Source organism: Parus major, chromosome 6 (assembly GCF_001522545.3).
Source record: "Parus major isolate Abel chromosome 6, Parus_major1.1, whole genome shotgun sequence".
NCBI classification, from domain to species: Eukaryota; Metazoa; Chordata; class Aves; order Passeriformes; family Paridae; genus Parus; species Parus major.
Genome location: NC_031775.1, coordinates 431,815 through 457,752, shown reverse-complemented (window position 1 = coordinate 457,752; position 25,938 = coordinate 431,815). Strand labels below are relative to the sequence as shown.

Sequence of the window (25,938 nt, the reverse complement as noted above, 5' to 3'; positions counted from 1 at the left end):
TTAGAGGTATTGCCGTCCCATCATGAAGTTCCATGAGAAACAAACACAAGAACATTTCCTTATCCACTTACAAAATGCATCCTTCCTTCTTGTCAAGTGGTAGAATTTAGACTGAGCAGCAGTCTACAGATGAAACCCTGTTTTGCTCTGGTAGTCTCAACAAAACTGAGATGTGATTCTCTAAAACACTCTGTGTTTCAGTGAATATGCATAGCAAGTATCTTCTAGCAGCAAAGGGTCACTTTTGCTGAGTGCTGCCTTTAAAACAGCCTCCTCATGCAGAAGCAGCTGTTGATGCTGCTGGAGAACATGCAGATGCATGCCTGCTGTGCTATGCGTTCCTGGGATTCCCAAAAATGAAAAAAAAATCCCAAAAAGGAAGTTGTTTTATGCCAGACTAGCAGGATCAGGGTGTGACTATTTTAGAATTGTTTCATGTTTAAATGTATAGGTTCCTTTTTCCTTGTAAGAGGTGGGAATGGATACAGGAAGTGGCTGTAAGAAGTGTCCCTGTCACCGTGGGCTGTGCTCTGTCCGTCTGTCGCCCCTGTGCTTTGGTCCTTCCTTGCAGGCCCAGGCAGTGACACCCTTGCTGCTGTTTTGTGCAGTCTCTGAAGCTGGGCAAGGTAAAGAAAACCTCTTTATTTTACAGGTTGCTGGTTAACCTTGCCCAAAAAGGTGAGAGGAAAGAATAATTATGAAGCTAAGCATATCGTGGTGGTTAGGCTGCAGTAAGCATCAGCTGACTCCCCATCTGGACGTGACAAACATGCTTGGTGATAAACAGCTTTTTCTAGCCAGATTCACATTCTAGGGCTTTTCAAAATTAAACCCCAAAAAGCTTTTTTTTTTTTTTTTTAAATTGGGGTATTTTGATACCCAGCATGTTACCTTTGAAGGCACTAAACCCACAGATTTTTCTAGAACAACATTATTGATTCTGATACGTGTTATCCAATGCTACAAAATTATTACTTGGAATAAATGCTAGGGAAGCTTTATGTCGCAAGAGAAGGGTAGAGAACTCTCAAGCTTGATTGTCCGAGGCTTCCCGCGCCCAAGGCTGCCCTGGCGCTCTTACCCTGCGGCCGCTGCCGCTCTCCCTGTGCTGTCGCGATAGGGCCGGGGGCGGCGCTGCTGTCGCGATAGGGCCGGGGGCGGGTCCTCCCGCCGCCGGGGGCGCCGCGCGGCGCGGGCGGAGGGCGGGAGCAGCCGCGGGCCCTGAGGGAGCGGCGGCGGCGGCGGCTCCTCCTCTCCAGCCATGGGTGAGCGGGGCTGCGGCGCCGGGAGCGGGGCCGGGATGGGCGGGGGCCGCCGGGCAGCGAGGGGCGAGGCTCGGGCCGAGGGGCAGCGGCGGCGGGGCCCGGCCCGCGGTGCGGGCGGGGGAGAGGCCGCAGGAGCGGCGGCGCTCGGCTGCTCGGCCGGCCGGGAGCGGGGTCGCCTCACGGGCCGGGGCTCGGCACCCGCGGCCGGGGATGCTGGCCACAGCCCTTTCGGGGGCTGCTGCTCCGGGGAGAGGAGCCCTGCGGAGCTCCTTCTGCTGCCGGTGATAAGCCCGTACGGTAGCCGAGCAGCAGCTGCGATTTAGGATCTCACACACGATGTTAAATTCTGAATCTTGATCTTAAATTTTAAAAGCATTTGTCATTTATTTTTATTTTTTTTTAAGGAGCGGGTGAAGAAAAAACACGCAGGCAGACCACACTTTGAAACAGACCTAAAATGCATTTCGCCTCAGAAAGAACAGAGAAGAGGGCTGATAATTAAAAGGACAGCAGACATAGAAGTCTGTCTGAGGAGGATCAGCTCCAGAAGTCAAAATGAGGTCACCTGACAAAGGAATTTTCATGATGCCTTTGGGGAAATAGGCAGGCTGAGTAGCGAGGGAGAGCTACCCACCTGAAGTCTGCATTGAGCAAGGCGTTTCCTCCGCTGCCACTCGTATTTAATAGTGGCAGTAGCAAAGCTAATAAAAAAAGCAGGATGTTTGCTTCGAAAGGCAAAGCCTCCAGCTGTCCCAGGCAGGGATGCTGTGCTGGTGCTGCTCCGGGTAGGGCTGCTCAGTCCCCAGCAGCCGAGCAGGGAGAAGGGAAGAGACGAAGCAGTGGCTGCTAACTGGGTACAATTTTGCCAGAGCCCTGTCTCTCATTATCTGACAGTTTTCTAATGTCTTCTGGGGTTTTCTGTTGAAGTTCTGGGGAACTGTAAGCGTAGTTTTGAAGGCTGTCACAGGTACATAATCTCAGGAGTTATTTTTCCTAGAAAGCAGAGATAGATTTTGTGGTGGTTGGGTGTTTGGCAGGCAACTAGGGAAACAGAATATTAGAAAGCAGTTTTCAGGGTCTGTAATATCCAACCCCTAAATACCTAAAGTCTGCAGGAAAAGAGACAAGTAATTTCATTGCTGTTGAGGAACTGAGAAAATATCCATCTGTTGTGATGATTTGGGTTCTTTGTGCTTTCTGATGTGCAAAGATACAGTCCTGTACCAATGCTCAGATTTGCAAAGGAACAGGCTCACATTTTTTTTCTAGGTATTTTGACATCTCTGTTGTCTCAATGTCTTAAAAAAAAAAAAAAAAAAAAAAAAGTTTGTTTTTTTACTTCACTTGTTGGATTTAATTAAACAGTAAACCATCAACTCTTTTGTTTCCCTCCAGGTTACTTTGATAATAGCGAATAAACAGAGGCTTGTTTTGGCTTGGAGAAAATAGGGTCTGGCCTGAATGTTTGAATTGCTTGATTATAAATGAAAATAAGCTTAAGAATTTCCTGAGCACTCTGTTCTCAGTAGCAGGATTTCTGAGAAGAGGAACCTTGTCCATTCAGCCAGACTAAGATGATTGTAAAAAACTACAGATTTTTTAATGACTAGATTTAATCCTCAAATGTATTTTTGGAGTGTACACTTTGTAATGTTTACCAAAACAAGTTAAAGCAAAACCTTTAATTCTTAAGATTTTATGTGTAGAAAATACGTGGTGGCTAGATGAGAAACTGAATTTTCAGTATGTAATATTTTCCAGAAAATGCTTCTGGCTTAGTGGTAGAGACTCTGTACAGCCTGAGAAGGAAGGTGTGTGTTTGTGTCACTGTGCAGTTAAAGCTAATTTAAATTGGAAAAATTAAAGCTAATTTAAAGTGGAAAGTGATTATATATTAAAAGTATGAGGTCTGCTTCTGTAGGTAGGCTGTAATACACCAAATAAATCCATCAATTAATAGGAAGGCTCCTTTAGTACTATGGGAAAGGCACTGGTTGCAGCCATGCAGCAGAGTTTGGAGTGCCTTGGGGTTACATTCACCTGTTCAAACACTAAGAATGTGTTTTGGATTGGAAGCTTTTCTATGACATGGTGGTTTACAGCACCTCCTGAATTTGTTCTGTTGAGTTTATTAGGTTAAGGTAAGTTTTTCTGTGAACAAGGTGGACGTGAAGGACTTCATTTCTTTGTGTCACTCCTAAAACTTGAACCATGATGTGTTTTTTTTTCTCTGTTGTCTTAGCTGTAAAGGACCCTACAGCTGTTGAAAGAGCAAATTTGTTGAACATGGCTAAACTGAGTATCAAAGGACTCATTGAATCAGCCTTGAGCTTTGGGCGCACTCTGGATTCTGACTACCCACCTTTGCAGCAGTTCTTTGTTGTCATGGAGCACTGCCTGAAGCATGGCCTGAAAGGTGTGGAAATAGGTCTAGCTGCATATTTCTCATCCCAAACATGCCATTTTTCTTCCTTTCATTCTGGAAGTACATAAAAAAAAAGTGTAATGTTGCATAAAGAATTGGGGGAAAAAAAAGTAAATGGTCACCTTTTGTAATGAATAGTGTAATTATTAATTACTCACCACATATATTTCCAGATTTACCAACTTGTTCTTGTGTACAGCATTTGTTTTAAGTGGTTCAGGGTTTGCCAACTGCATGTATATATGTAATGTATATTTTTAGCTAGACATCTTTTTAATATTAATTTTTTTCTAGCGTATCAACTTTATATTCACAGAAAAGTAATTTGGAAGTTGGCTTTGGATACTGATGAGCTGACCAGCATCTCAGTTAAGAGTTATCTGGAGCTCTGGACTCAGCAGTTAACCCTTTCACACACCAGATATTATGAAGGAAGCTACTGCAGTAATTGAAATTAATTCAGTTACTTGATTTTTCTTTTCATAGTAAGAAAATCGTTCCTAAGTTACAATAAAACCATCTGGGGTCCTCTGGAACTTGTGGAGAAATTATATCCAGAAGCTGAGGAAATAGCAGCAAGTGTCAGAGACTTGCCTGGCCTTAAGTAAGTAGCATTGGTGAAATGCAGCAGGAAAATAAAGGACCTGATTGAGAATCTGCAGGTGTCTCATGATTTCATTTGGCATTAATCAAGCCCTTGAACAGCTAGCACATGGTGTTGGGGGAGAGCACAGGTGAATGGGAGGTGGATAACAGCAGTGCAAAGAGGAGCAGCTTGGACATCAGCCACTCTGCAGTCCAGAACTGCAGCAAACATTAATGAGTGCAGTCAGCAAAGGCTGGACCCAACCAAAAGGTGACATCCCTAAGAGGAAAGAATTAGGCAGCTTTTGAGATTTTTGCCTGCCCAGTCCTGCTCAAATGTGAATTTATTCTCCTCCCATTCCACTGCACTCTGCTTTTGTGTTTAGTTTTAAAATTTGCCATACATCAGGTTCCAAAGGGGCTTGGTTACACTGATTGGTGCATGGCAGCAGAAGGGTTCTAATTTATAGCTTTAGACCTTATCTAAAGCATGTAGACATGTAAATTATTATTTACTCTTGTAGCAGGCCAGAGGCAGTAATAACCTTTGCCAAGTGTGTTATTCACTTCCTATCCTGTCCTAACACAACTTGTGAGGGGTTTTTCATTCATGTGCTTACCACTTGTAAATAAACAAGCCCTGGAAGAGGAAATTCTAAAGGTCCAGGTGTAATTTGCTGGATATTAGTGTTACATATGTCTTCATCTTTATTTTTTGGCATTGTCTTCCTAAGATAGCACCGAATTTGTACACAGTTAAAGGTAGGATTAAGTAAGTGTTGGCTGGAGCCAGAGAGTAGGATTGGGAAGGGAAGCTGCAGTGGTGGCTTGTGGATGGGCATTTGGTTCATTTTTTTGCAATTCCCCTCAACTCTTAATATACAAATTGCAGAAAGGAGGCTCAACTGTTGCAAACATTTTACTTCAGCAGAAAACAGGACATTGTCATCAGGCTCTTGTGCATTCTATACTCCTGTTTTTCCAGGGTCTGCTCCCAAGCTCCGTTGAAAATCTGCCTGTTATCCCAAAGCTTGGAGTCAAAGCCTAAACATTATGGCTTTCCAGATGGTGGTGCTCAACTGATAGTTTAAAATACCCTTTCAGAAGCACCAATTGCTCCACCAGAAGACTGATAAGGTGTTGAAGACGATGATTTAATCAGCATGTTATTAATTTGGGACTGTTTGCATGCCCTTTGTTTCAGGACACCGCTGGGCCGTGCCCGGGCCTGGTTGCGGCTAGCGCTGATGCAGAAGAAAATGGCAGATTATCTTCGCTGTTTAATCATTCAGAGAGACCTCCTCAGGTACACAATTCCTTAGATTTCGTTTGCAATTTATTTTTAGAGGTTTAGCCTCCTAAAAAAACAATCCTGCATTCCCCCACTGTGAAGAATAAGCACAGGAGAGGAGGTGACTTCATCCCTACCGTGTGTGTGGTTTCCACTGAGCTGCCGTGGACAGGAGGGCTCTTGCTCTGAACTTTGCTTTCACAGTTCTAACACTGCCATTGCTCTCTTCTAGCATAACTTCTCCTCTCTGGTGGAGTAATTACAGCACAAATGGAGAAAGATATTTCTTAATTTCAGTTTTATAAGCTGTAAATATTTTTGAGACTGGCTTTGTGCCTAGATAACACTGGTATGTCGGGATGCTGTTGATGTTCAGAAGCTTTTCCAGTGAAAGGACAGTTTTTTACATAGAATCTAAAATGTTATTTTAAAAGTTCAAGAAGAAATGCTGATACTCTGTTGTTTATAGTAGTATTTATATTTTAAAAACCCTTTCAGCATTTCAGCCCTTTACGTTTCTCTTTTATCCATTTAATCTCTTCCTTGGGTCCTTGAATTTCAAGCATGTATTCGCTAAATTCCAGGTATTCTTCCCCAAAAGGTGCTTCTTTTGCATTGCTTGCAGTGCTTCTTAACAGCTTAAAGAGTTGTCTGACTCAGTGTGGCCAGACATCCATTTCTTGCAGTATCCTCTTCAAAACTGGCTAATAGCCAGTATGGAAGAGCCTTTTCTGGTTTTGTTTTTTTTCTTTTTTCTTCTTTTTGTTTTCTTTTAAAGTCAAAAAGTAAAGTAAATCTTGTCACTCTCCCCACAGTGTCCCAGCCATCTGGAGCCTAAGGCAGTATCTTTGTCTTTTAATAGCCTCTGAGACAAACCATGCACTTTAATTTTTAATGCACTTGGAATTTTTAAATATTTATGAGGTGAAAGTATGGGCAGGCCCAGTTCATTTTTAGGGATGTTGTAGTAATAACAATAAGAGAAAATTTAGGTGTATAAGTCACTTATGATTTATCTATTGGATGTATCTATAATGAATACAGCAGTAAGATGCAGTTTTGTGCTTCAACACAGTGAGTTTTATGAGTATCATGCACTCATGATGGAGGAAGAAGGAGCAGTTATTGTTGGGCTCTTAGTTGGGCTAAATGTGATCGATGCCAACCTGTGTGTGAAGGGAGAGGACCTGGATTCACAAGTAAGTCCCTGCAGGTAAAGGAATGTAGATGCAATCTGTGAGATATTTCTGTCCTTTTGTTTGTGAACTTTGTTGCTTTGGAGGGGTGACTTGTTAGAAATCCTACTAGAGACTGTTGAGGGTGTGATGATCCAGCTCCTGGAGCTGTGGGGCCGTTGCCTTGACCTCATTATCAGCAAGGTCAGACCTTTAAATGAAGATAATGGTCAGAGTGCAAGGGTGAAGTTTTGTGCTTTGTCCTCAAATGGGAGCAGCTGTAGCAAGGCAGAGGTCTTTCCATCTGACTTGTGTGACCCATCCTTCTCCTCTGTGGGACAATCATAGCTCCACGACCAGTTTACCCTGCTTGGTTCATTTATTGTTGTTCTGGAACATCCTAAGAATGATCCAGGGACCTGAAACAAACACTCTCTTACGACCTCCTAAGAGGGTGACTGCTTTGATTCTGCAAAGCAAGACTTGGAATTCTTCCTGCTTTGGATGGGCTTTGACTTTTAACCCTGATCTTTTCCAAGAAAATATTAACAGATTCTGTTTAAGGGCAGATGCACAGGTATTTGTAAATAAATGTAGCCTGTGTTCAGCCCTGATTGGTATTTTTCCACTTTGTGGAAAAAATCATAGTAGCTTTAGTGGTTATTACTTTCATTTTTATTTATTTCATTATATTACTTCATCATATATTTGATGAAAGAAACAGTTCCTCTGGGAAAGAGAAGTTACAACTAATTGGGTGTGTGTGCTTTTGAATCACGTGGTTAATTGTCCTCAGTTGTTTGTTCTAGTTACTGTTTAGTGTAAGTGTCAGGGACTGAGCTTGTGCAAAAGAAGATATTACATTGACAGGCCTGTAATTCCAGGAAGTTTATCAGCTTGCTCTTGGTGTTGAGAATTAAATATGTGTATTATAACAAAATCTGTTGCTGGCTGCACCTCTGTTATCACTGGGTGGCCTTGCTGCATGAGAGAGAAAACTCAGTTTGAGAGTGGCTGTGCAGATGAGATTCTGATTGCAGCGTGTCCAGATCTGACATCTGTAAAATGGCCAGAATAATTCTGTTTGTGAAGAGTAGTGTGAGGAAGGCACCTTCTCAGAGAAGCCAGAAGGAGCAGGTTTTCTTGAGCAGAAAGGCAAATTTCTGAGCCTTGATGGAAGTCACAACCCAGGAGCACAGTCTTGGTATGTTAAAAAAACATACCAATGTTTTTTTAACACTACTCAATGGTGAAATGTGTTTATGTAGCTGTAGCAAGCTGAAATAAAGTAACTTCTATAGATAGAACATTTTACCTTATTTATTAGAAATTATGTTTTCTTTAATAAGAAAAATGTGTTTTTAAAATGTTGTTGGAGAAGAGGTTTTTCTAAAAAGACATGGAAAGAACAAACAGGAGAACATTGTATAAACCAAGTAAATATTAAACTTAGTAAAATCTTGTTTCAAGTCTTATAGTTCAGGTTTTACAGCTTCTGGCTGAAACTTGATGAATCTTAAAAATGCTGTAACTGAGGTTTTATCAGTTGCACAGATACAAGGTTGTAAATATCAACAGCAGTTATTTGTATGATATGAAGCTGTACCTTTGCTTTGCCCTAGGTTGGGGTGATCGATTTCTCTGTGTATTTGAAGAGTGATGATGACATTGGGGGTAAAGAAAGGTATGTCCTCACAAAACATCTCCTCTTTCACATGTTAACAAACCATTTCTTGGCTGGGGCCTGTTCTTTTAGAAATAAATCAGGTTCCCTAAAGATGAAATTTTCTGGTCCTGAGAAAAATGCCCCAGTGTGTTGTTCTGTGTTATTAATTAGCTGGAAGAATAATTGCAGTCTGAAGCAAACCTCAGCAGCATCACCCACTGCCTCCAAGTAGTGGAGGCTTGCCAGGTGGCAGTGAAAAGGAGCCTGCAGATCTTTAAGCCCTCAGCTTGGGATTTAGTCAGAGTTCCAAAGAACCAGAGTTATGGCAGAGTAAATAAACATCCTTATCAGACTGTGTATGTTATGTTCCATGTAGAGAAACTGTTTGCAGTTAAAGCATTTAGAGATTTGTGTCTCACTGATATAACAGCACGTGTCTTGTTGCCTTCATGAGTGTGAGAAGAAGTTGCTTCCTTTCTTTTTAAAAACCCAATTGAGATGGACATTTGCCTATGGTAAATATGTACATTTTCAGTCCATAGTTTAGTACATCATTTTGTTAAAGTTAATTTTATCTTGTGCTTGCTTTAGGAATGTACAGATTGCTGCAATATTGGACCAAAAGAATTATGTTGAGGAACTAAACAGGCAACTGAAGTAAGTATTACTTTGAAGTATGGGTGTCAGGCCAGGCTTACAGGCCTTTTTTAAGCTTTGTGAGAGAACTTCAGAGAAAGAGCTGCAATTTTTCCATGTTTAGACTGAATATTTAGTGAAGTAGGAGCAGACACTCTTCTGGAGAGGCTCAGGGAGTGTCAGTTTTCATGCTTTTGGACAGTCCAAACCTATATTTTCAAAGAAACACAAAACCAGCAGGCCAAAGCGATGAAGGTCCTCATGGTCCATAACTTCACAGGAGTGAAAAGCCTGGTCTGGATTCTAGCTGTGTTCTATTTAACAGTTTGCCAAAAGTGGTTTTGACTGTTCCAGTGAATCCATATGTTTTTGGTTTTTTTCCTTCCAGAATATTTTAGTTTGTGGCATTAATGAATTAATTGAAACAATAGGAACCACAATTTTCTCAGGAAAGCAGGGTTTTCCCCTTTCTTTGCTGGGTGGTCCAAACCTAGTTCACCACTGTGTTTGTTACTGTCCAAATAGAAGAACAATGATTTAAATTCTCTGAGGAGTATTGTACAAAATTAAATGATTAATGTGGAGCTACAAATCCCCAAAAAAACAGAATCAAACCAAACAGCACCAGAGAGAACTTCTGTAGCATCTGTAGCACAGCTGATCCTGATCCTTTTTGAAATGTAATTATCTTTTAAAACTTTTAATGCTGGTAATCTGGAGCACTCATTACTATAAGGCTCCTGTTGGAGTAAGGATATTCTGCTTTGAAATGGTGTCACTTAGCAGAAACCTTGAAAAGCTGAGCACATCAAATAGGAGGAAAATGAAAGTAAAGGAGAAGAAAGGAGCTATGACAATTAAGAGCAGTGGTGTTTGTGTAATGTCATTATCCAGGGGAGTCTCTGTGTGTTCTTGTACTCTGGTTTGTGCCTAGAATTTCCTGCCACATCAGTGATTCAGCAGCTCTCCTATTTTATTTCAGTTCAGCTGTTTGTGTTTAGACATCCTAAAATGCATTAATCTCTCTGCCCTGCTGTTCCTAATGAACTGGCAACCTCCACAGAGAAATATGTGAAAAAGTAAATGGTGTTACGGGTTAAATTTTCTGTTTCCCTGTGGGTGAAGTGCAGCCTAAGAAAAAGGTGCTTCCTGCAGAAATAGGCAATCAGGTTATGGAAAAGGCCTGGATGTAGTTTGATACTATAAAAAGCAACAGAGTAATAAAAGGCAATAAAACTGTGGTGAGACTCCTAAATGAAGTCAAGAAGCATCAAGAAAGAGCCTGAGGGCAAATCTCAAAAAATGCAGAGAAACAAATGATTTTATAAAATAAATGTATCTTGGAGGAAGAGAATCTGGAGAATGGTGGTGTTCCATGGGGAGGAGCTCATTTATCTTTTGGATGCAATGCAGTTGTGAGGATAAAGGAAGGGGAGAGTGCATGGGAAGTTACAGCCAACCAGGAGTTTGTGATGGGGGTGACACTGGGAACTGAAAAGAAGTGTATATATATGTTCAACAAAAGAGAGTCATTTTCTTCTGTTTAGGAAATAATGGGAACAGACCTCACAGCTCTTAACCATTAATCACTGTACCTTGCATTAAAGCTTTTGAGCTTGCTTGAATGAGTTTTGATGTAATGTTGAATACCATTGTTTCTTTTTCCCTTTCAGTAGCACAGTTAGCAGTCTACATGCAAGAGTTGACTCACTGGAGAAATCAAACACTAAACTGATTGAAGAGGTACTTTTTTGTTTTAGTAATGTGTAGCATTTTGTTTTCTCTGAAAGACTGTTTTTCTGAATCTTCTTACATTATTTTAAGCTATGGAAGTTCTATATAATATATTCAGATAGCTTTATTTTGGCCTAAAGAAGAGAGGGGCAGCAGCTGCAGGGATTTGTAGTCAGCTACGTAGCCTCTAGCCTCAGTACATTTTTTTATTAACTCTGTAGAACACTGCAATTTCCAACTTTGGACAAAATGAGAAGAGAATCCTTTCTTAATGCCAGCTGTCAGTCTGATTTGTGCAGATGACTAGTCTAGAATGGCTGACACCAGTTGCTACAAAGAGACAGAAAGTAGTTCACCAAGCAAATTCTGATCCAGTTCTCAGCTTTAGCCAAAGGATTGTTCCTTGCTTGTTTACTTGATGCTTACATACAGCTTTTAGACTTGTCTGGTTCTGGGTTGGTGTTTATAGCCTATATTTCTGATTTTGTTTGATACTTGACTAGTTTCCAATATTTTTAGCTTCATAAGAGAGAGCACCTTTTTTAGTTAATGAAGGGGAAAATTGAAAGCGCTAAATTCAGCTGCTGAAGGGACAGCTAGCTCAGTCTGGGGATAATGTATCCAGACAGAGTGAAAACATTTTTTCTGAGTGTTAATTCTCAGAGTATTCTGGTTCCTTTGTAAGCCTTCAGCCCAACTGTCCACTTGTTTTGATTTTTTGGCTTATAGTTCTGACATTAAGTTGTATACTGTAGGGCCCAGTTATAAAATGTCATCTTTTATAAATATGTTTTTCATATGGGAGAGCTTTCTTAGGTAAGCTGCTCCATATGATATATTAAGATGTCCAAAAAAGAAAATGAAAACTGGATGAACTTGAAGCCAAGTGGAAAGAACAGACATTGGAGCAATGAAAAGAAAGCACATTCTTCACCAGACATGAAACAGTGAAGTATCCTGAACATGCTGCTGCTGCTGTGTAATGAAAGTGACTCATTATTAAAACCAGGAGCTTCATGCTTCCTTTAAAAACAACTAATCCTCTGTTTGGCAGACAGGGAGAATGGAGCAGAGGATGGCTTGGTCTTGCATTAATCAGAACATTTTTTTATTTCTACCCACAAAAGTGGTCACAGTGCTTCTCTTTTTCTTTTTAATTTATTTCTTTTCAGTTAGCAATAGCGAAAAACAATATAATTAAACTTCAGGAAGAGAACCATCAATTAAGGAGTGAAAATACCCTGATTTTAATGAAAACACAGCATCATCTAGAGGTATGTTAGTTTTACCACTTTTGATATTACAACATGACGTGGTTAATTATTTTTCAAAAGTCTGTATATCTCAACTTCAAGTAAGCTTATCTTGTGCAAATCTGAAACAACTTTAATGAGGGAAAAGACTTATTGAATCTGTGGAGCTTTCTAAATGGTGTAAGTAAATTAAAATTGTAGGACAGTAGATTGTGCATGTGTGGTGTATTCAAGTGACACCAAAGGAGGACAGCACTGCAGTTTAGATGCTCATTTTGCTGGTTTTACTCAGTTCTCATTATCAAACCAGCGACCACAGAGCAGAAACAGCTCTTTCCATCTCTGTAGGATGCGTTTGTAGGTTTTTCTTCATACTCCCCACGAGTGTTAAATTTATGCCACTAAACTGCAGAACTCAGGATGAGGAAAGACAGAACCTGTGTATCTTTGCAGGCAGCTAAAGTGGATGTGGAAGCAGAGCTTCAGACGTACAAACACTCGAGGCAGGGCTTGGATGAGATGTACAACGAGGCTCGCAGGCAGCTCCGGGAGGAGGCACAGCTGCGGCAGGTGAGCGTTCCCTGGCACTGCAGAGCACTCACTGCAGCAATATTTCTGCTTCTGTTGAGTTTAGATGCTGCCTTTCATTTACTTCAGCAGCCTTTTCTCTAAGTGCCTGTGATAAAAAGGGAATTTTTACAGAGCATTAATATTTCTATAGTAACATTGCTGTGGAGCAGTAAAAAAGCGACCACCTTTTTCTTTGATAAATTTTTAGGTGAGCTTTTAGCAACATTGTATGCTCTCTATCTATGCTAAATATTTCCTGTGAAAATACAAATTCTTCAGTTCTATTTTTGTAATTAATGCTTAGGGAACTCTGTACAACATTGGCAGAGTAATTTCTTACAACGTGAGTTGTCTCCTCCCTTAGTTAAAAACCCCCACTGGTCAGTAAGTATATATTTGTTATATACATGTCTTTACATTTATGGATAATTTGCAAAGGTAAAGAGGAGCAGAATTTCTGAAGTGGTAAAATAGGTGGTGCTGCAGCTCTGTTAGAGTCCCAAAACAGAAAAAAAAAAAAAATAAAAAATTATGATCTGTAATTATTGAAATATCCTTTGTGTTGCATTGTGCTTGTGTTTGATAGGATATGGAGAATGAGCTAGTGGTTCAAGTTAGCATGAAGCATGAGATAGAGCTTGCCATGAAGCTGCTGGAGAAGGATATCCACGAGAAGCAGGACACTCTCATCGGCCTGCGGCAGCAGCTTGATGAGGTTAAAGCAATTAACGTGGAAATGTACCAAAAGCTGCAGGTAAAGGGACAATCTGCTGTCAAACTGTTTTACTCAGAGAGAGAAATGCATTCTTACCATTCTGCTCAGCTGAATACTGCTGTTCCCTGGAGTTTTGGTTTCCTTGTGCTTCTTAGGTCAGCTTGACATTTTGGAACGTTACCTATGTAAACATGGTTTCATACAGAGGAGTTCTTAAGGCAGTCACTCACTGGATTTAGGGAAGAAAAGAGCATGAGGATAAGCTCATGGCCTAATGATATCTTGTGTGCAATAGACAGAGTAATAGTTTACTGTAAAAAGGACATTTTTTTGGCCTGTGTTGTATAAGAAAAACAGAAGAGTGTAGGCACATAGTTAGGAGTTGAAGAGAAGCCTTGACCTTCCAAAGTAGGGAAAGGAAGACAAGAATATGTTGAATAAAAAAAGCTAATTACAGTTTTGGGTTTACTTTTAAATCTGTTAACAGATTAAGAAAATCTCTTAACAATGAAATGCCTTTTTTTGGGAGAATACAGATCTCGGGGACCCCAGATGCAGTTAACAAATTATCAAATACCAGTGAATTATTTATGCAAAACATGAAGTTGATTTGGGGAATAAATGATGAAAACCAGCACAAGAAACCAGTCAAATCTGTGGCAGAATGAGGAGGAAAAAATTAGTATGCTGCAGAGAGATAATTGAAATGACAAAGGATTCTACTTTGCCCATCTGCTAATGTGAGGAAACTGGACCAGAGGATGAGAAATATAAATAGAGCTGGAGAGAAAAATAAGAGAATGTTCTCCATTGTTAGGATCTTGGAGAGGTTGATTTGTAGGAGAAGCTTTGTGATTTTTGTTCTAAGCTCATTGCTCTTCACTGGTAAGGTTCTAATGGCTGGTCAGTGAAGTTGACTTCTGAAGGAAACCAAAGGGGAACATTTATACTTATTAAATATTAAATAGCATCTACACTTGCAAAGTATAAAACTACAAATTTTCTAGGCATAAGATTTTACACACTGTCCTCATGGGTTTTTAGAAGGCAATCCTTAAAGAGAATCAAAACTTGAAGCCATTTTTAACATTTGCCCCTTCAGATACTGAAGAAAAAGCTCCCATGAGGTAATGGTGCAATTATACCAATTTCAGTTTTAACCTCTTTTGTGACACAGGTTTCTGAAGATGCTATGAAAGAAAAGAATGAAATAATTAGTCGATTAGAGGATAAGACCAATCAAATTAATGCAACTATGAAACAGCTAGAACAAAGGTACAGCCCCATCTTTGTTTCTCTTCATTCACAGCTCCACCCCCTTACATCCTACTGCATTCCTACAGTTGCCATTGAAATGTAATTTTCAAGTAGAACATTTAAACCAAACCTTCCTGAGATTTCTAATTAGTGCTTTGTTGTTGGGCTGTTTTTATTTTTTTCTGTTTGACAAACACACTCACTTTAAATACAAACTTAATCTTTCAGTTTTCTTCCTCTACCATCTTTCTTCTGGTCCTAGGTTTTTATGCTGATATCAAAAGTTGTTCCTTCAGTTGCTTCAAAATTCCAATTCCTTGTTGCCTTCCCTTTTTTTCCCCACCTGAATGAAATGCAATAGAAACTGAAGCATTAATTTTGCTTATACTTAAGCATATGCTTAATATAAACATTAATGCCTTCAAGGATCACTGGTTGTTTGCTGAAGCTGTTATAATTGTTGTCCATTGCTTTGGAAGTGCCATTATTTTCAATGACCTAATGAGTTTTCACGCTGAAAGGTTGAAAAGTGAAAGACTAAAATTCCTGGATATAAATTTACATTATGATTAGACTGCATGTACTACAAAATATTAAGATGTGATTCACACGTTTTAATTTAGTGGCCTTATATGCAACATTGATCTTTCTAATTGTAAAATATAACATATCCATAAGCCCTGTCATGTTGGTGTTTGACATGTCTTTTTTTTCATTTAAATCTGATTATGAAAAACATGCTTATGTATTAAAAAAACTTAGTGACATGAATATTCTTTTATTGACATCCTTTTTTCCTCTTTTTTCTTTTTCTTTTTATCCTTTTATCCCAATTTTTGTTTTTACTGTTTTGCTGCCTTCATCTGTCTTTGATTTTTGTCCACTGCATTCATGAAGTGACAAAGATCTGTTAACTCAAACTAGGACTATTGCAATGTCATTCGTCAAATGTGCCAGCAATGAGGCTCAGCACCAGTATAAACTTGTCAAGGATATATCATTCTGAAAGCTCCTCCAGATCTCTTGTGTTGAAATAATTGCTGATAAAATAGGACTTGAGAATTTTCCAATTAAAACTTGAAAGTGGTATTAGAAATCCTGCACTGTAACTGATCGTAGCTGGGTTCTGTTTTGTTTTCTGAAAGAACATCATCTCCGATCTCACTTTACCCCTCCTTAAAAAAAAAAGAGAAAAAAAAAAGTAAATTACTGCACTATTATTGCAAATGTAAGCTAGTTTTCTAATGCTATTGAATCACTTCTTTGTCAAATTTTATTTTAAGAGGTTAGATATCTTTACTTCGACTGTACATTTTTATGGCACTTGTTTCTAATTAGTGATTTTTCCCGTTCTTTGGTACTAAGAGATTTAAAAAGTAGCCCTTCTGGCTAATACTTCCCTTCTCCCCTGCTTATTCCTTTCACTTTTAGGCTGTATTGATCCCAAAAGCACGCTCTCTGTTGGGTTTTGTGGTTGTACCTAGCACTTAAATCAGAGTGGCAGGAGTTGGAGGGAGGGAGCTGAGCTCTCCGAAGGATGGGTGTAAGGAAAGGGGCTGGTGCCACCCTCCTTGTCCTGTGTGTGCAGGCTGACAGCCTCTGGGCATCCAACAGCTACAGCACAGTCCCACCTCCCTGCTGCCACCTGGGGTAAAATATTCTCCTGGAGTCACAATGTGCTTGGAGCCTGATTGCTGAGGGACTCCAGGCATGTTCTGTAGCTGTGGCTCCTGCCTAGCACAGCTGCCCTGGGAGGTGCAGCAGTGAGCAGGATTTAGTTTGGGCCCAGCTCCTGAACCTGCCCAACCAGTTTGGCAGCTGAGGATCTTGCCTGGCTGTGTGTGCTGAGATCAACACCCCTGGCTCTGCCCAATCCCTTTTCCCTCCCTCCACCCATCATTAGGGCAGCCTTTACAGCTCCTACTTCTGCCGTGAGCTGCTGCTTGCCTGCACTGCAGAAAGAGGAGTTTGGGCTGCTGGCTGCTCTTAATACACTCCCTGATGTTTGCTCTGAAGTTGGCTGGGAAAATGATCTTAGTGTTTTGCAGCAGAGGGGGATGTGTTTGAAAAAGTGGGGACAGGATGCAATAATACAGAAAGGATTTCTACTGCATGGTTATACAGTAGCTTATTCCTTGGTTTGGAGGCAGAGGGAGCCTTTACCATGAGCTGGCTACTGAAAAATACAAATTAATATCTTTCATCTTGAAAGAAAACCCAAACCAGAAACACTGAATAGAGCAACGTGAAGGCCATGGCAGAAATGGGAGCCTTACCCACCTCACTGTCATCTATGCAAACAAGTATCTGCCACAGCATCACCTGAATGCCAAATCCAGCTGCACACTGGGGCCAGCTCAGCATCTGCCTGAATTCCAGCAGTGCAGCCAGCCCTGTTCTGCCTTGCTAGTGGAAACAACTCTGCAGTTGATTTTGTGATTTAGGGAAAGGTTTAAAATGCTTTTGGTGTTGCACAGGGGAGGGTGACCTGCTTTTTCCCCAATATTCTCCTTCCCATAGCTCTGCCCTCTGTGCACTACCATTGCAGGTGTGACTGGGAGCACTCTTCAAGCCCCTGGGATAGCAGAGTGAGACATTGCACCCTTGATAAGGTAGTTTAACTCCAGCCTTGTTTGCTGGCAGCTTTTGGAAACTCCCTCTGCTGCAACCTCATCAGCAGAAGCACAAACACAGACATATTGCTGACACATCTTCTTTTTAGCTGACACTGGGAGCTGGGAGTTGGTCTGTGCTCAGTGAGCTGCTGGGAAGGGAGAAATCAACCATCTCACTGATTTCTCCCAGCACCTCCCTTGAGACAGTTTTGCAGACCACGGTGCATCAGGTGGGGGCATTCACTGGGATTTTACAGGCTCTTGTATTCTCCAGACAGGTGGAACCACAATATAGCACAAATCCCCTTCTAGTGCATTTACTTTTGTTACAATGCATCCACCAGAAAGGAACCACAGTGAACTAATGCATTCCAAGGGGACTGTCAGCTGAACAAAGCTGAAATTCAGAAAGAGGAGATTAAATCAAATAACAACCCCTCATTTCTTGATTCATCACTTTGATTTGTCTATAGTACGGAGCTATTTTAACCAGTGTAAGAATGCATTATTTTTAATACAGACTCTCTCAATTAATTATGATGTAGTTGAGGTAGTTCTATAAATGTAGTGGGACCTGTCAGGGTGTATTTTGTTGTATTAGGCTAGTCAAGTTTTTCGCTGTCTGATTGCAGTGCTCTGTATGCAACCTTATGCCTCAGTTGTTTTGAGCTGCTTTTGCACAACAAATGCTCTCCCCTGTCTTAATGGGTGATCAGTGCAAGCCAAGTACTTCTACAGAGTTTACTTGGGGGAAAAAAGAGCTTCAGAAATAACACATGAACATATGCTAAAGGACAAAGAAAAGCATCAAGTTAAATGCTTTGATTCTAAAATATGTATCATGCTTTGGCACCTGTTATTCATGAGCATAAAATAAAGCAATTATTACTTACAGTGATTACTCTCTTACTGTATGCAAACCCAGGAGCTAAGTTCTCTAGGCATTGTATGGATTTCTCGTTTGAGTTTGTGAGTTTCCCCCAAACTTTGTTTTTATTTAGAAATGTTTCTATTTCCCCATTTTTCTTTTATTTGTCTTCTTCACCCTCTACACCCTAGTTCTAGCTTCAGTTTTACCCAAAGTTGATTTGAATTACACCAGATTGCAGCAAGCAGAGAAGGCTCAAATGGAGGCTGAGGCTGAGGATGAGAAACTTAAACAGGAATATGTGAATAAATCTGAAAGCCTGCAGAAAGAATTCTCCCAGAAGGAGAAACAGCTGTGAGTATTTCTTTCCTGTTTGGAAAAACGCATGGCAGCGAGCATTCCACATTGCAATATGTCCTCTGTCCCAATACAGGCTGCTTGTTGTTAAATGGATTTGAACAGAATGTAAATACTAAAGATCTTCCTGTCAGGTACTGGCAAGGCAGAAGAAAATATGTCGTTCCAAGGAAGCCCAGCTGGATTTGGGTGCCTCTAAAATGACATTCAGCTTGAAAGGAAGGGGAAGAACAGCATTATTTCTTGGCTAAAAGTGCCAGCTTAATTCAGGAGGAAATTATCCTAAGTGGGGGAAAATATGTAGTGGAGGAGTGGTAAAAGACACTTTTAACAAAGCCCACGAGGATGGAGTAGGGTAAACTTAAATAAAAATGGCACAACTATGGTTTGATTGATCCAACTTAAGGATGAGGCAGAAGTGGTTTAACTACCACTGCACAGGAAATAAAAAGTGAAAATCCAGTGGAGCCATAAAAGTTAAAGGCTAATGTAAAAGCCAACCCTCTAGTCTTTCTCCTGTTACATCCTTCAGTGCTAATTTAAATCAGTAAGTAACATCAGAAGATGTAAGGACAGGTGTTTTCCCTCTTTGGGAAGATAAAAAGTCAGTTATTTAAGTAAATCCTTGGCACAAAGATTGGGGCTTAAAAATTAGTGATTTCCAATCCAGTTCTTAGCCCTCCCCTGCCTCTCTCAGAACTCTGAATGTCGATCCACTTGTTCAACTGCAATGACAAATGTTCGCTTTACTACCACAGTCACCTCTGCAGATTTGGGCAAAAGAACAGTTCAGACCCCAGCCTTAGAATTCTGCAATTCTGAAACCTCCAGGTCATGTTCACTTCTTTTCCAGCCAGATGCTGAGGTAGTGTCCCAAAATGTAAGTCTTTCCTTTAAAAGTGGGTTTGGTTTTAAAACAGGAAAATTAATCTGGATGTAGGTTTCCCATCAAAAGACCTTGCATGAATACTCTCAGATTTTTTTTTTCCTCTTTTGCTGTGTTGGCACAATTTAGATGTAGAAGGTTGGACAGTGTGCTTTCCACCCTTTGGTTTCTCCATAACTTTCTAAACACCAACTCTTCCATGAAACCAACAGTAAAATTCCAGCTAGAATGGGTCTTCTATCAGAGTAGCCCTGATCCTTTAACTGAAGTTCAGTTAAGCAAATAGAATCCATATCCCTCTTCATGCTGAACCTCAGCTGTGTAGAAAGCCCAATAAAAAATAGTTATTTAAAGTCCTTCCTCCTTTATTTTCAGTTCTGTTCAAAATGCCATAAACCTTAGTCTAAAATAGAAGATTCACATCCAAGGGCATAAAATTAGATACATTTTATGGTATCAGAGATACTTGCAATGATTTTCTGCATCGCCAATGGCACTGTGGCTGGTAGGTTTGGTTTATTTTAGAAACAAGCTGTGTAAAGTTAAGGGTCTTTGCCTCATGCATGTTGTAAAACTAATTTAGAATTTTGTGGTTATTCTTTTCTTATTTATTTCAAAGGCCAGCTCTTCAAAATTATGCCATATTCCTGGTCCTTTAAATAGATTTGCTCTGAAAAGCATTTTCTAAGTGACAGTGCTTTGTTTATTACACTGATACCTAAAATATCATTATATTGACACATTCTTTCTGTTTTAGAAAACATGTAAATTAATAGCTTATTATGATAATAGTCTATCCCACCCAGAAATAAACTCAGTTTTGTTTTTAAAAGCGATACTGTTGTGCACAGTGATGTTTGTTTTGTTATGTTCTCCCTGTTGTAGGCTTCAGCTGGAAACAGATCTGAAGATAGAAAAAGAGTGGCGGCAAACCCTAGAGGATGATCTTCAAAAGGAAAAGGAAACTGTATCTCATCTGAGAACAGAGACCCAAGAAATAGTTAACCTTAAGAAAGTAAATTCTGCAGCAAACTTTGACTAGTAATTTAGAAATTGACTGCAAAGTTAGTTATGGACTTAGACATGATATTTTAAAGAATTTTTGCCAATATATAAGAAAGATTACGTGAAAGCATTCTCACAAATAGGATGAGGAAAAAAAAATGGGCTTTTTACTCCCCATTTAGTCCTCAGATCACTACTCTGGATAAGGAAAAATGAAATCCTTGTTTTCCCTTCTCAGCTGTGTTGAAGGCTCTGTCATCTGACTATAGGCCAGACCCATAGCTCTCCAGTCAGTCAGGTTTATTTATCTTCTCCCTGGAGTGGGCTACAGAGGCAGAAAGGTTTCTTTATCTCTTGGGGTCTAAGAGAGTTTAATCCTGAGCAGTTGCTGTTCAGGGTGGGTTTGGAGGGAATGTGAGGGATGGCTCGTGCCCTTGGCTTTCTCAGCAAGATCAGCCTCAGTAGGAGCAGCTTTCTAGGCAGTAGAGCAAACACAAGCTGAGAATAATCTGGTTTCATTTTATTTTGTTTGTTTTGTTTTAAGGAGTTCCTGAAACTTCAGGAGAAGAACAAGCACCTGAAAAGCATATGTGAGGACCAGGAAGCTGCTCTCCAGGAACTGGCATCTAAGCTGAGCGAGTAATTTCATTATTCATGATGACTTATACATATTATTTTTGAATTAAGAAAAATAGTGGGACAGTGGTAAAACATATTAGACAGTATATGACATTATTATTATGAAGATGATGATGATAGCTAACCAGTTATCAGAAGTCAATGTGCCTAGTTAGGTCAGGCCTGTTAAGTTTTATTTTTGGCTGGTGGGGTGGCTGTGAGCTCTTGGGTAAAGACAGTGCTGTGAACTGAAAATCCTGGTTTGAAGGGCATTAGGCTTTGTTCTGCAGTGAGAACAGCTGCCTGGTTGGGCAGCTCTGGCATCCCAGAGGAGGCTCAAGGAGGAGGGAACAGCTCTGGCTCCAGCAGGGCAGTGCTGCTCCTCTTGAGCCCCAGGCAGACACCAAGCCCCACACATCTGCTCACCCACCTCCCCACCACTGGGATCAGGGAGAGAATTGGAGAGGCAGAAGCTGGAAAACTCACTGAGGCTTAAGATAAAGACAGCTTACTAGAGAAAAGAAAAGCCCCACATGCAAGCAAAGCAAAACAAGGAATGAATTCACTGCTGCTCGTGGTTGGGCAGGTGAGCAGGGCCCATCACGTGGAATGGTGCCTTGGGAAGGCAAAACTCCATCACTGCAAATGCCCCCCTTCCTTCCTTCTTTCCCCCAGCCTAAACACTGAGCATGATGCCATTGCTCTGGAATATCCCTCTGCTCCTCTGTCCTGGCTGTGGCTCCTCACTTCCCATCGCTCCCATCTCCTCCCCAGCGTGGCCCTACAGGGAGCAGGAAAGGCCTTGGCTCTGTGTGAGCCCTGCTCATGATTGTTCCTTGGTGCTGAAGATTCATTTCATGATCTCTTGTAGTTTTGCTGTGATTTATGTGGCCTCTGATGGAATAACTTTGTGTGTGTCTCCTGGGACTCAGGTCTCAGTGGGTTGGCACTGGATGGCTGTGGGGAGGCTGCTTCCTCCCAGATGACATAATGTGGTTTTGTACTCTTGTTCAGAGGGCTTGGCTAAAATTTTTTGAAGTACCTAAATCAGATTTTTAAGTTGTTAGAGCATGACTGACCGTGTAGAAGTTTGAAATAGCATTATCTTGTTCTTATTCAGATCAAAGCTGAAAATAGAAGATATAAAAGAAGCAAACAAGGCATTACAGGTCAGTAACATTTTGAGAAAAGAAACTTCTTTTTTAACTGTTCTTTTTGAAATCTTTCATAAGCATGAGAAGACTTCTCTCCAACAAGAGAGACTCACTGTATGATTTCCTCCAGTGGCAGAGAACCACAGACTCCCTGTAACCCCCTTGGAAAAAATCCATTTGCTTTTGATTTTCCTTGTATGATGCACAGCTGTGCATTTTGGCCCTTTTCTTGCAATGGTATCATTTACAGAGTGTATCTGGGACAGAATGTGAAGCCAACTGAGCTTCAGCTTCTCAGTGATCAATAAATATTTGATCATCCTAGGAAATAAATAAACTTTTAGCACCAAAGCTGATAAAATACTATGTGTAATGTCAGCAGGTTTGGGACTTTCTTAGAGACATCAGGCAGCACTTGAGAGCAGAGGTTTTGTCTGCAAATGTTTGATCATCTGGTGTGTCACCTGGCACATTACTGCAGGCCAGGTAAAAGTGTCTGAAATGCTTGAGCAGACTTCTGGGTTTGTTAAGTGGTTTAAGCAGGAGGAAATGGACAATGCTTGACACTGTCCTGGGTTCTTTTATTTGCTTCCCTGCTTCTTGAGGACTGTTCCCATGTGAGAATCATGGAATTTGGCTTCACTCTGAGGCTTGGATGCCTTTCTGCTCTTCCAGCTGAGCCACTGCCCAGCTTTAGCACCTTGAGCACGTTCTCTCTGCACCTCTGCTCTGTCTTGTCCCCTCAGGTTTTCCACTTTTGGAGCAGTCCTGTGCTGCTTCAGTGTCTTTGTGACATTATGCTGGTCCCAGGGCACTGAGCAGAAAGTTCTACTCTTGGTTTGTCTTGTCCTCTAGAGCTCAAAGTTTAACTTGATCAGATACATATAATTATGATAATTTTTTCTCCAGGGCCAGGTTTGGTTGAAGGACAAAGAGGCCACTCATTGCAAGCTGTGTGAAAAGGAATTTTCACTTTCCAAAAGGAAGGTAAAACTTTAACAAGATTTCTTCCAACTTGTTTACAAGTGTTATGTAATTATTATTACAAGTATGATGTAATTATTAATGATCTTTGAGGTGTGGCATGAAATGTCAATGATCAGGTGAATGAAGGGTTATTTTTGAGATATTTTTTTAGTTCTTTCATATGTACAATGCAGCTGGGCCCTAATTTCAAAAGAAACAGTGTCATGGTGAAGTACCATAAAGCACTTTAAGCAACTCAGTTAAAAATTACTTTATTTTGTGGAATTGTTATCTCAAACTCTTATCAGCTCTGGCCCTGTTAGATTTTGACAGGGTAGAAGTCTTTTTATGGCATTTTTTATATACTAGAGTGAGAAAATATGAGTTTATTGTCATTTTAAAGTAAAATGTGACATTAATGTCTATGCTCTATTAATGTGTGCAGGAAGTTTCTTTACCTTTTTATGTTAAATCTCAATTACCTACCTGACAGAAGCATCCACTGTTTCAGATATCATGGCTCAATGCTGTATTTTTCTATAGCAAAATCCATCCATAATCCAGGGTTTGAATGAAATCTTCAAAGCACATTTACATATATATAAAAATGTCTACAAAGACCATGTATTAGCAATGTTAAAAATTGTAAAATTAAATTAAATTTGTGTCTGTCTTTGGTGCAGTCCTAGACAAACCTCATTTGTGTAGGATTGTGTCATGGTTTGGGATGTAGATGAATTATCTTTTGCAAACTGACTCCATGCTCAGAGCCAAGAAGTGGAAGGAATTCTGTCTTGGATTGCTCTGTGTGTGTTGTTTGTCAGTATCCAATTACCAAGTACATTTCCATTGTAAATTTAAATTTTCAATCTTCTGCCCACGATTTAGCATCACTGCAGGAACTGTGGGGAGATCTTCTGCAATGCCTGCTCTGACAATGAGCTGCCTCTGCCCTCTTCACCAAAGCCTGTCCGTGTCTGTGACTCCTGCCATGCAATACTTATACAGAGGTGCTCTTCTAACGTGCCATAAGATATTTATTAACTCTGGTGCTTAGCTCATCCTGTAAAAACCACTACACCAACTAAAGAATGTACAGCAGTATTTCCAGACTTTTCAAGTAAGCAGTGTGTAGAGTTACCATTTCAAGGTACTGTGGATGAGTTACTCCTCTGCTTCCTCTTGGAACAAATGGGGACAATGGGACCTAAATGTACAAAATACACATCTAAAATTGAAAAAAACAAACAACTAGCTGGGTATGTTGGTCTACCAAATGGCTCAGCAGCTATTTTGGGAGGAAGCAGGGCAGTCTATACAGGAGACTCAGTGTTAATGTGTATTGGATGAGTATTTTAGTTAAGATGATCTGGAGAAAGGTGATACTCCTACAGGCTGGTGTGCCACAAGTCCAACCTAATTCTGCCACAGAGTGTGCCTGTGATAGCACAAATGTTGATGTTGTGAAGCAAAACCATGCAGCAGCTGCTTTTAAATGGTACTGGAACAAACCATAGCCATTAATGCAGTGGTGTGAGAAGTTATTGCCAAATACCGAGTACTTGTTCGCTTCCTCTTCACTTGGCAGGGTTTGAGACACCTGAGAATGTTGCACTGGAGCTTTGGTCAGGCAGGGAACACACAGTGCCTCGGGGCACTCGCTGAAGAAAGGTGTGTTTTGCTGAATGATTTTTTTCACATCAATTAATAATTTGATGTTTGTGTGTTTCCATTGAAAGAGAGCTGTTCACCACACACCTCTCGTCTGACATTGTAACCTTGAACAAGTCTCCGCGTTGTTTTCATGCAAGTCATGCTCTCAGGCCTGTCTGTGGAGTCACTGCATAGCTCTAGAAACCAACTAGAAAGGCTGGGATTAAATACTGGGGATCACATCCTTCCTGTGCTGGACTGGAGGTTATTCCTTGTTTTGTCACCATCTTTCTCAAACTTCTAGAGTTGGTTCCTAAACTTCATTTTTTTGCAGAGCACTTTTGAGCCTTTCTGAGTCTAACCACTCATGTCAACGATAGTAATTTTGCAAGAATGTGAAATCCTTGTTCTTTCCATAGGCAAATAGAAATAATATCCTTTGATAAATTGCCCTCACGCCCTCTTCCCTTTAGCCACTCCAGCCCTGGACCCTCCACGCTCCAGAATTACCAGCCCTGTAGTTCCTTCAGCCGTGGGCACTGCTGGCAGCAGAAGGGAGGCTGCAAACAGCTCTTTTAGTTGTCCTTGCACTTTGTTTAGCTTGGCTTTGTCTCTGAGGATAGGGATTTAGTGAATATCCTAAAAGCTAACATAGCTATTATTCTTTTTAACACCTCAATGTAGTTGCTTATGTAGCTTTTGTAAAGGAAAGTGTTTTTAAAATGACCTGATGTAACTTTTTGTAAAATACCACACAAATACTTGTAAATCTGTAAATAACTTTTGGAAAAAAATAAATTTAAGTTATCTGAGAATAATGCCACTTACTTTAAATTTGTTATTCAGAGTATTTTATTTTGTTATGACTTGTTCAAGTTGCTTAGAAAGCCTTTGCCTGTGCTGGGGAGTGGAGTACCCTGCTGAAGCCACAATCAGGTGCTGCTCACGTGCTTCCTGGTGAGCTTTACATAGGGCAGGCATGGAGGCCTGCAGGGTTTGATGCAGGATAGGGAGGGTAGGATAAAGCTAATCTGTACTGCTTTAATAAGTAACTTGTCAAAAAGGATGCAACTAAACAGAAATCATTTAAAATAGGTAGTCTTTTAAAATAAGAATATAGTGCATTTCCATAATGTGCAATAAATTAATTGTTACTTAACTGCCACCTTTCCCTCCCCTCTGTGCTGTCCTATTTGCATAGGAAAAGTGTGCAATTGTTCAGATTGCTGTTACTGACTGCAGGT

At 40.5% G+C, this 25,938-nt stretch overlaps 1 protein-coding gene across 5 annotated transcripts; it reads left to right on the top strand.

Annotated features, from left to right (window-relative positions):
• Nucleotides 1-1,196: 1,196 nt before the first annotated feature.
• RUFY2 (RUN and FYVE domain containing 2) lies at nucleotides 1,197-25,509 on the top strand. Of its 5 annotated transcripts, none has more exons than XM_015633418.1 (18): nucleotides 1,197-1,265; nucleotides 3,508-3,681; nucleotides 4,177-4,294; nucleotides 5,480-5,581; nucleotides 6,642-6,765; nucleotides 8,364-8,425; nucleotides 8,999-9,064; nucleotides 10,717-10,786; nucleotides 11,950-12,051; nucleotides 12,484-12,600; nucleotides 13,187-13,354; nucleotides 14,493-14,590; nucleotides 18,290-18,409; nucleotides 20,184-20,313; nucleotides 20,848-20,942; nucleotides 22,042-22,090; nucleotides 22,985-23,062; nucleotides 23,930-25,509. In XM_015633418.1, exons 1-18 carry the CDS (start codon nucleotides 1,262-1,264, stop codon nucleotides 24,071-24,073), a joined length of 1,821 nt encoding a protein of 606 aa, XP_015488904.1. In that variant the 5' UTR covers nucleotides 1,197-1,261; the 3' UTR covers nucleotides 24,074-25,509. The 5 variants fall into 5 exon arrangements, with proteins under 5 accessions (XP_015488904.1, XP_015488906.1, XP_018862822.1 ...); XM_015633420.3 differs by lacking the exon at nucleotides 1,197-1,265 and adding an exon at nucleotides 1,668-3,406; XM_019007277.2 differs by lacking the exon at nucleotides 1,197-1,265 and having other exon boundaries at nucleotides 1,668-3,681; nucleotides 10,720-10,786.
• The last annotated feature ends 429 nt before the right edge of the window (nucleotides 25,510-25,938 follow it).

Coding starts and splice junctions, on each gene's coding strand:
- RUFY2 (XM_019007276.2), top strand. CDS start 3,477: ATGATGTGTTTTTTTTTCTCTGTTGTCTTAGCTGTAAAGGACCCTACA. Junction 3,682..4,176: donor CCTGAAGCATGGCCTGAAAG/GTGTGGAAATAG, acceptor TTCTTTTCATAG/TAAGAAAATCGTTCCTAAGT. Junction 12,052..12,483: donor AAACACAGCATCATCTAGAG/GTATGTTAGTTT, acceptor GTATCTTTGCAG/GCAGCTAAAGTGGATGTGGA.